Below are 10339 nucleotides of genomic sequence, written 5' to 3'. Positions count from 1 at the left end.
TGCCTGCCTGCCTGCCCTGCCTGCTCGTGCCTGCCTGCTCGTGCGTGCCTGCTGCGTGCGTGCCTGCTCGTGCGTGCCTGCTCGTGCGTGCCTGCTCGTGCCTGCCTGCTCGTGCGTGCGTGCGTGCCTGCTCGCCTGCTGCGTGCGTGCGTGCCTGCCTGCGTGCGTGCGTGCCTGCCTGCTCGTGCGTGCGTGCCTGCCTGCTGCGTGCGTGCGTGCCTGCCTGCTCGTGCGTGCGTGCCTGCCTGCTCGTGCCTGCCTGCCTGCCTGCTCGTGCGTGCCCTGCTCGTCTGTGTGCGTGCCTGCCTGCTCGTGTGTGCGTGCGTGCCTGCTCGTGCGTGCGTGCGTGCCTGCTCGTGCGTGCGTGCCTGCCTGCCTGCTCGTGCGTGCGTGCCTGCCTCGTGCGTGCGTGCCTGCCTGCTCGTGCGTGCGTGCCTGCTAAAGTCTGTGTGCGTGCGTGCCTGCCTGCTCGTGCGTGCGTGCCTGCCTGCTCGTGCGTGCGTGCCTGCCTGCTCGTCTGTGTGCGTGCGTGCCTGTGTGTGCCTGCCTGCTCGTGCGTGTGCCTGCCATTATGGGGGGGTGTTTTTAGAGAGCTGCAGTGACGACCTGAAATATTTGGCACTCACTCTCTCCTGGATCTGTCTCAGACACACTACACAGTGCCAGACACGGAGAGGAACCTGGAGTCTCTCAGCGCCACCATCGAGTGCGAGCAGCCGCAGCCTGACCTCTACAAGTAGGCTATGAATCCTTGTTGCACGTTTCTCTCTCCCCCCCCTGTCCATACAAAAAAAGCTACAACTGATCGTTGACCGATCGTTTGTGAATCTGCACACTGGTTTTACTTTAGGGGTTTGCAGTTTAATCAACTGTCAATTAGGATGCCATTTTGATAGCTGCAGTGTCATTACGTTGAGTGTTGGCAGGTTATACGCTAGATCTATCTCTCTGACATATTGTTATGAGAGATGTTTGACTGTTAGTAAACCTGATTTGTGGATGAGACTGGCCAGGAATTGAAGGGAAAGTTCAGTTAGATTTGGCCCAAGCTGAGGAACAGACCCAGTTGTTTGCACAGCTGTATCCTATCCATAAACCTAGTGGTTTGGCGCCACCTATGGCCAAGGAGCTGCCATTACAGGACAGTTGGGCGCCAGACATCAATGACGTTTCAGACGTCCTAAGGAGCTGAAGACGCCAGATGCTGCTCCTTTTCACAATCAATAAAACAGAGTGGTGGTGCCAGCGTGCATTCGGACAAACCACCAGTCATTAGCTCTTCATTGGTACAGTCCCTGCAAAGTCCTGGTGGTCAGCATATGGGGTTGTGATTAGTTTGACGTCAAACTAGTTCCTGTGCTTCCTGGTGGTATTAGTCATCACTGTGTGTTTTTAATATCAGAAAGTATTTTTCTAGCCCATTCCACAGTTAATTCAATTCAGGTCCATCGTGAGATGTACATCACAGGAGGTTGGTGGCACCTTAATTGGGGAGGATAGGCTCATGGTAATGACTGGAGCAGAATAGGGGGAATGGTATCAAATACATCAACATGGTTTCCAGGTGTGCCATTCCATTCGCTCTGTTCCAGACATTATGAGCCGCCTCCTCTCAGCAGCCCCCTGTGATGTACATGTATGTTACTGCTATTGGGTGGGGCAGTGCTCTCATGCGTGTCTGTGTCTGTAGATTTGTGGGGCGTATGCACATCTACAGGAACAACCAGGAACCCGCTGTGAGGTAAAGTACTCACCACTCCCCCTATTGGTTCCTCTCAGCCCTACCTCCCCCCTCACGTACATCAGTCTAAAGAAAACAACTCAAAACAGTCTCTTAAGCACTCTGTCTTTTCCCTTTGCATTACCATCAAATCATTATTTCATTGATCCATAACGCCAAATGGGCATTAAAGTAAAGCTGAACCTGGCACAGACTCCGGGCAGTGCTTCGAAAGTGCTCTCGGAAGCATTTGTCACCGGGCCGGTTTGTAATGGTCTTTATAAAAAATGTTTTGTGTCCTGTCAGTAAAGAGTAGTAGTCATTTTAGAGAGTGCTAGTGTGCCACTAAAAGAACGGAACGGTCTTGGTGTTTTTAGTTTTGTGACCATATTTTCTCAATGTGTGGTGTTCTTTAGGTCTTTGGGTCCAGAGAATCTCCTCCTGAAAGGTGCTACCTTGAAGAACACTCAGAAGATATATGGTGAGTTACAGGACATTGTTTAATGCATTTGAGGGTTTGAATGACCCTCAGTGCTGGTGTCAGCGTGTGAGACTATCCTGACCGCTCTGTCTCTCTCTGCTGTCTGTCTCTCTCTCTGCTGTCTGTCTCTCTCTCTGCTGTCTGTCTCTCTCTCTGTCGGTCTGTCTGTCTCGGTCTTTGTCTCTCGAGGTGTGGCAGTTTACTCAGGCATGGAGACCAAGATGGCTCTGAACTACCAGGGGAAGTCCCAGAAGCGCTCTGCGGTGGAGAAGTAAGGAGAGTCTAAGAGAATTACACAAAAGGAGAAGCAGATCATTGAAGGAGGGGCTATATTTTCAGTTTAGCCACAGGGGAACAATGATCAATTGTATGATGCTGGGGTAGTTAAAGTCCATTCACATTGATATCAGGGGGATATTGAGATGGATATATAGTAACTGTTTCTCAGTGGATGTATATTCTGTGTTGCTCATGGAAGATTGGTTATGACTCCTGTTTCAGGTCTATCAATGCCTTCCTGCTGGTGTACCTGTGCATCCTGGTGAGCAAGGCCCTGGTGTGCACCACGCTCAAGTATGTGTGGCAGAACCGACCAGGCCAGGACGAGCCCTGGTACAACCAGAAGACGCAAAAGGAGAAAGATACCAACCTGGTGAGGCCTTCTCTCTGCTAGTCAGACTTTACGCAGACACTCAAATACAGTTTAGCAGCTTGTAACACACACTCAAATACAATGCATGAGGGCACCAGCTGTTCCGTACTTCTGTGTGATCACGCTTTCCGTAGCCGATGTGAGGGAGACCTTTAAACCGGTCAATATTCACAAGGCTGCGGGGCCAGACGGATTACCAGGATGTGTACGCCGAGCATGCGCTGACCAACTGGCAAGTGTCTTCACTGACATTTTTGACATCTCTGTCCGAGTCTGTAATACCAACATATTTCAGGCAGACCGCCATAGTCCCTGTGCCCAAGAACACGAATGTAACCTGCCTGAATGACTACCGACCGATAGCACTCAAGTCTGTAGCCATGAAGTGCTTTAAATGGCTCACATCAACACCATCATCCCAAAAACCCTAGACACACTCCAATTTGCAAACCACCCCAACAGATCCACAGATGATGCAATCACACTCCACACTGCCCTTTCCCACCTGGACAAGAGGAACACCTATGTGAGAATGCTGTTCATTGACAGCTCAGTGTTCAACATCATAGTACCCACAAAGCTCATCACTAAGCTAAGGACACTGGGACTAAACACCTCCCTCTGCAACTGGATCCCGAACTTCCTGACGGCCCGCCCCCAGGTTGTAAGGTTAGGTAACAACACATCTGCCACGCTGATCCTCAACACTGTGGCCCCTCGGGTGCATGCTTAGTCCCCTCCTGTACTCCCTGTTCACCCACGACTGCGTGGCCAAACACGACTTCAACACCCTCATTAAGTTTGCTGACGACACAACAGTGGTAGGCCTGATCAGAGACGGGGCAGTGTGGTGCCTGGACAACAACCTCTACCTCAATGTGATCAAGACAAAGGAGCTGATTGTGGACTACAGGAAAAGGAGGGTCAAACAGGCCCCCATTAACATCGACGGGGCTGCAGTGAAGCGGGTCGAGAGTTTCAAGTTCCTTGGTGTCCACATCACCAGCAAACTGTCATGGTCCAAACACACCAAGACAGTCGTGCAGGGGGCACGACAACACCTTTTCCCCTTCAGGAGACTGAAAAGATTTGGCATGGGTCCTCAGATCCTCAAAAGGTTCTACAGCTGCACCATCGAGAGCTTCCTGACCGGTTGCATCAACGCCTGGTATGGCAACTGCTTGGCATCTGACCGTAAGGCGCTTCACAGGGTAGTGCGAACAGCCCAGTACATCACTGGGACCAAGCTCCCTGCCATCCAGGACCTCAAAACTCAGAGGTGTCAGAGGAAAACCCAAAGAATTGTCAAAGACTCCAGTCACCCAAGTCATAGACTGTTCTCTCTGCTACCGCACGGAAAGCGGTACCGGAGTGCCACATCTAGGTCCATAAGGCTCCTTAACAGCTTCTACCCCCAAGCCATAAGACTGCTGAACAATTAATCAAATGGCCACCCAGACAATTTATACCCCCCCCCCCACCCCCTTATCTATGCAGTCACTTTACCTTAACTAAACTGTACCCCGCACATTGACTCTGTAGCGGTACCCCCTGTATATACAGTGGGGCAAAAAAGTATTTAGTCAGCCACCAATTGCAAGTTCTCCCACTTAAACAGATGAGGCCTGTAATTGTCATCATAGGTACACTTCAACTATGACAGAAAAAAATGAGAGGGAAAAAATCCTGAAAATCACATTGTAGGATTTTTAATGAATTTATTTGCAAATTATGGTGGAAAATAAGTATCTGGTCACTGACAAACAAGCAAGATTTCTGGCTCTCACAGACCTGTAACTTCTTCTTTAAGAGGCTCCTCTGTCCTCCACTCATGACCTGTATTAATGGCACCTGTTTGAACGTGTTATCAGTATAAAACACACCTGTCCAGAACATCAAACAGTCACACTCCAAACTCCACTATGGCCAAGACCTAAGAGCCGTCAAAGGACACCAGAAACAAAATTGTAGACCTGCACCAGGCTGGGAAGACTAAATCTGAAATAGGTAAGCTGCTTGTTTTGAAGAAATCAACTGTGGGAGCAATTATTAGGAAATGGAAGACATACAAGACCACTGATCATCTCCCTCGGCCTGGGGCTCCACACAAGATCTCACCCCGTGGGGTCAAAATGATCACAAGAACGGTGAGCAAAAATCCCAGAACCACACGGGGGGCCTCTAGTGAATGACCTGCAGAGAGCTGGGACCAAAGTAACAAAGCCTACCATCAGTAACACACTACGCCGCCAGGGACTCAAATCCTGCAGTGCCAGACGTGTCCCCCTGCTTAAGCCAGGCCCGTCTGAAATTTACTAGAGAGCATTTGAATGATCCAGAAGAAGATTGGGAGAATGTCATATGGTCAGATGAAACCAAAATGTAACTTTTTCGTAAAAACTCAACTCATCGTGTTTGGAGGACAAAGAATGCTGAATTGCATCCAAAGAACACCATACCTACTGTGAAACATGGGGGTGGAAACATCATGCTTTGGGGCTGTTTTTCTGCAAAGGGACCAGGACGACTGATCCGTGTAAAGGAAAGAATGAATGGGGCCATGTGTCGTGAGATTTTGAGTGAACACCTCCTTCCATCAGCAAGGGCATTGAAGATGAAACGTGGCTGGGTCTTTCAGCATGACAATGATCCCAAACACACCGCCCGGGCAACGAAGGAGTGGCTTCGTAAGAAGCATTTCAAGGTCCTGGAGTGGCCTAGCCAGTCTCCAGATCTCAACCCCATAGAAAATCTTTGGAGGGAGTTGAAAGTCTGTGTTGCCCATTAACAGCCCCAAAACATCACTGCTCTAGAGGAGATCTGCATGGAGGAATGGGCCAAAATACCAGCAACAGTGTGTGAAAACCTTGTGAAGACTTACAGAAAACGTTTGACCTCTGTCATTGCCAACAAAGGTTATATAACAAAGTATTGAGAAACTTTTTGTTATTGACCAAATACTTATTTGCAAATAAATTCATTAAAAATCCTACAATGTTATTTTGGGGATTTTTTTTCTCATGTTGTCTGTCATAGTTGAAGTGTACCTATGATGAAAATTACAGGCCTCATCTTTTTAAGTGGGAGAATTTGCACAATTGGTGGCTGACTAAATACTTTCTTGCCCCACTGTATGCTCGTTATTGTTATTTTGCGTTACTTTTTATTTTATTTTTTACTTTGTTTATTTAAATATTTTCTTAACTCTAGTTATTGAACTGTGTTGTTGGTTAAGGGCTTGTTAGCAAGCATTTCACGGTAAAGTCTACAACTGTATTTGGCGCATGTGACAAATAACAATTGTTTTAAACCTAACACCTTATGAGCCTAGTTCATTGACCATAGTCATAATACACCAATGGCATTCAGCACAGCATTAACAGTGTGAGCCTGTTTTTTTTCTCAAAGGTCGGTCTGTGGAAGTGTTTTAACCGGAGGTTCCATGTGTACCCTCCTCTCTCCCCCCCAGTACCTGAAGATGTTTACTGACTTCCTGTCGTTCATGGTTCTGTTCAACTTCATCATCCCCGTGTCCATGTACGTGACGGTGGAGATGCAGAAGTTCCTGGGCTCCTTCTTCATCTCCTGGGACAAGGACTTCTTTGACCCCGAGATCCAGGAAGGGGCTCTGGTCAACACATCTGACCTCAATGAGGAGCTGGGACAGGTCAGGGGTTAAGCATGTGTCGATAAGACCATAACCACATCCCAGAAAGAGCGGTCTTTGGTCATGGTTACCCTAGTTTACATTCCAGACTCCCACTGAAGTGTTACATACATTTGGCCAGATATCCACCCTGTATGAATACTTTGAAAAGGCATCCTATGTAATGTACTGTAATGTATCAGTTACCCAGTCATGTTAGATCAGTGATTACCTCAAGGGGAAGAGGTACAAACAAGGCCATAGATGTTGATGGCTACGTTTACACAGGCAGCACGCCCAATTATTGGCAAGAAAATATAATCAGATTGGTTAAAAGACCAATTAGTCGGGGGGGTTCTGGTCTTTTAACCAATCTGATTTAATTTTCTTGCCAATAATTGGGCAGAAGATCAGAATTGTTGCCTGTGTAAACGCTGCTATAGTGGTCCAGGGCTTCTTTGCTCTTAGCCTCTGTCTTTGGTGGCGTGAGATGACCCTTAAACCCAAATGAGCAACACCTCAAATTTCACAATATGAAATGGTCTAACTGTGCCTGATAGGACTTGACTGACTGCCTTCCCGACGTCTTTTTACTGAACCGCCAAACAGTGGCGTCGTAGATCAGTCGCGTTTGGCTTGCCAGATGATTACTTCAATTAAAGGTGGTGATTCGTTAAACTAGATTTATGCGGTGTAACTGTCAGGGATTAATTGCCCATTGTTATTGTTCGCAGCCATTAATTGCAGCAAGTGTTTGATTCTCACTACAGGGCCAGAACCGTACTGTAGTGAGTCGTACTGTGCTGGCTAAGATGTCTTCTATTCCAGCATGGTTCCACAGTCATGGCTCGGCTCAGTAGTGTGAGACAGGTATTAGTCTGACCCTGCAGTTTCACCTTGTCTCCCCTAGGTGGAGTACGTGTTCACGGACAAGACGGGCACGCTGACCCAGAACAACATGGAGTTCATCGAGTGCTGCATCGACGGCTTCCAGTACAAGTACGCCGACTCAGGCACCGAGCTGGACGGCTTCTGTGTCACAGATGGACCCGTGAACATTCTGCAGCAGAAGGCTGGCAGGGTGGGTGACTGTCACGAACTGGTTGTCTGCACCCTCAGTTATTCCAGTCAGGCAGGCAGGCCAACATATATGGGTATCAGATGGCCCAGAGTGCTGGTGGAACCACGGAGATCACGCCGTGTTGACATGATAACAAGCGCCACACGTGTGTACTCTGGCCTGATAACACGATGTGGGTGCTACCCAACCTGTTCCAGAACCAGTGTGATTTAATGGGTCTGGCAGTTTGTACTGTCTGTCTGCTACCAGTGTTATTGGATCCCATAGAGATGGATGTTGTTAGGTAGTGTTAGCTGTTACTAGGTCATATCAAAGTAAATACCAGTGGTGTATTCATGGTAAATAAGTGTCTGTGTTTTTCAGGAGAAGGAGGAGCTGTTCCTGCGGGCTCTGTGTCTGTGCCACACGGTGCAGGTGAAGGAGGCTACGGGTCAGGGGGATGGAGTAGCAGGCGGTGTAGAGGACCAGGTGGACGGCGTCATGGGGCTGGATGGAGAGACGGTCGGGCCTGCGGACCTCGGGGGCTTCATTGCCTCCTCACCCGACGAGGTGGCACTGGTCAAGGGAGCCATGAAGTAAGGGGCAGGGCCTGAGCAATCAAATCAACTTTTATGAATTAGTCAATCCATCAAATAAGGCAATCAACTTTTATAAGGGGACTTGGTTTGTTGAATCAGAACGTCTCACTTTGTCGCCATCTACAGGTATGGTTTCAAATTCCTTGGTATGGAGAGCAAGAACATGAGAGTGATGAACAGAAACAACGATGTTGAAACGTAAGTCATCGTATGACAAGTTGTTAAATACGTGAGTTTTACTAGTCTTTTTTTGTCATATAGAAAGTTCTCATTTGTTGGCTTCACATTGGCCTCTGAACTTGCAGGTACGAACTGCTTCACGTGTTGAACTTTGACCCGGTGCGAAGGCGTATGAGTGTGATAGTCCGAACCAAATCAGGTAAGGCTGCAATTACCTCCCACGTCGCTGCCTTGTCTCTGCCCTGTGTTGACTCCTGCCCCTAACCTGCCTGGCTGTGTTGGTTTGCTCAGGGGACACCATGCTGTTCTGTAAGGGGGCCGACTCCTCTATCTTCCCCCGTGTCAGGCAGGAGGAGGTGGACAGGATACGCATGCACGTGGAACGCAACGCTACGGTGGGTCACAGCCACCCCATCTGTTTCACTAACTTGTATTCATACAATGTTAACAGTATGTGTATGTCTGCACGCTTATGTCTCACAGTACCCAGGGAGGCTGCTGTTTTGTGTTCATGTAAGGTTCATGTTCCCGATTATTTGCAATAGGCACATTGAAAACTTATTGTTCTCACGTTCAGAAACCACATTATCAACGGTGAGTGTGTGTGTGTTAACGTACTGTGTGTTTGTGCTACGCGTCAGGAGGGCTACCGGACGCTGTGTGTGGCCTACAAGCTGCTGAGCAGGGAGGAGTATGACCAGGCAGACACGGGGCTGAGGGAAGCCAAGCTGGCCCTGCAGGACCGAGAGGAGAAACTCATGGCTGTGTACAACCAGGTGGAGACCGGGATGAGCCTGATCGGAGCTACCGCCGTGGAGGACAGGTGGGCGGACACGGTCACGTCAGGGTTAACTCATTTCTGCATCCCAAATGGCACCCTATTACTCATATAGTGCACTAACCCCAAGGGCTCTGGTCTAAAGTAGTGGACTGAATAGGAGGCCAATTGGGGGCACAGCCTTTAGAAGTGAAGCCATAATGTGTTGAGGTAAAACCCTGCGTGTGCGGTATATTTCTTTCTACAATATGAGCTGTCATACAGGCGCATGCGCCCACCCGACTGTCATGGAGAGCATGACACTGAAACAAATGATTGGTTGAGAAAGACTCTCAATTGTATTTCTTCAATGTAAAGTCAAGAGTCCTGAAACCAAAGAGAATGTAGGATTGAGTAGCGCATTCCGTTTTGACATAAGTTGAGTGTTTTGTTGCGCACGCCAGTTACATTGTTTTAGTAACTTGTTACCAACTTTTCTACCGTGTTACGAATCCCTTTTGGCCCGACAGTCTAGGGGGGATGGTAATGAGACCCGTAACATAACTCATACAAATTCTAATAGTGACAAAGTAAAAGTGAGAACGAAATAACCACGACAACTGAAATCTACACGACAACTGAAATCAAACTCAGGGTTTATTGGAAAAACACATGGTAATGGGGGGGGGAGCAGGAAAAGGGGCTGAGCTGGACCCAAGGAAAGAAATAATAAGTATTCAAAAACACCCCTAAGCTAGACTAGCCTATTTCAACAACAGCTAACTAACTAACCAAAAATACAGTGGGTGGTCCGCCCAGTTCTAACTAGTGTTTTTACCAAAGTTTACCTACGGGTAGTGTATGCCCATGGGCGGCTTGTCTTGGTTCCCCCTTTTCCCACCAGCAAACAAACACAAACACCATAACCAAAAACAATACCCACTGGTGAGGACAAAGTGATATGGAGGTGCTCAAACAAAAGATGGCTCAATACATAAAGAGACATAGAGAGACATAGTAGGAGAGGGTGAAACAGAGACATCTACAGACATATGGCATTTACAGAGAGATTGAGCTCTAGAGCAAACAACTGACAGGGTTTTTAAACCAAGGGAAAGGAACTGTCTTCTGATTGATGATTGATTGGGGAGTGAGGATTTTCACCTGTGAGGGGAGAAGGAGAGAAAAGAAACACACACACAGGATACGATACACACACAGGATACGATACACACACAGGATAC

General features: G+C 48.1%; 1 protein-coding gene and 1 long non-coding RNA gene across 21 annotated transcripts in view; one reads left to right on the top strand and one right to left on the bottom strand.

Annotated features, from left to right (window-relative positions):
- Positions 1-10339, bottom strand: part of LOC127913994 (uncharacterized) — a 423857-nt gene that overhangs the window by 48025 nt on the left and 365493 nt on the right. The window lies entirely within an intron of this gene.
- LOC118363427 (phospholipid-transporting ATPase IG-like) overlaps positions 1-10339 on the top strand; it is a 76220-nt gene that overhangs the window by 45495 nt on the left and 20386 nt on the right. For all 20 annotated transcript variants that reach the window (XR_008087545.1, XR_008087544.1, XR_008087543.1 and 17 more), the window contains exons 7-18: positions 648-736; positions 1691-1741; positions 2137-2201; positions 2391-2472; positions 2703-2853; positions 6323-6520; positions 7410-7580; positions 7944-8155; positions 8285-8356; positions 8464-8537; positions 8630-8733; positions 8980-9161. Coding sequence is in view for 5 of the 20 variants with exons in the window: in XM_035744286.2 (XP_035600179.1) it covers positions 648-736; positions 1691-1741; positions 2137-2201; positions 2391-2472; positions 2703-2853; positions 6323-6520; positions 7410-7580; positions 7944-8155; positions 8285-8356; positions 8464-8537; positions 8630-8733; positions 8980-9161 (1451 nt within the window). In the remaining 15 variants the exon portion in view is untranslated. The remainder of the gene's footprint in view (positions 1-647; positions 737-1690; positions 1742-2136; positions 2202-2390; positions 2473-2702; positions 2854-6322; positions 6521-7409; positions 7581-7943; positions 8156-8284; positions 8357-8463; positions 8538-8629; positions 8734-8979; positions 9162-10339) is intronic.

The sequence above is a fragment of the Oncorhynchus keta genome, chromosome 30 (assembly GCF_023373465.1).
Source record: "Oncorhynchus keta strain PuntledgeMale-10-30-2019 chromosome 30, Oket_V2, whole genome shotgun sequence".
In the NCBI taxonomy this organism is placed as follows: Eukaryota; Metazoa; Chordata; class Actinopteri; order Salmoniformes; family Salmonidae; genus Oncorhynchus; species Oncorhynchus keta.
Note: the sequence above shows the minus strand (reverse complement) of the source record. Positions and strands in the feature narration are given on the sequence as shown.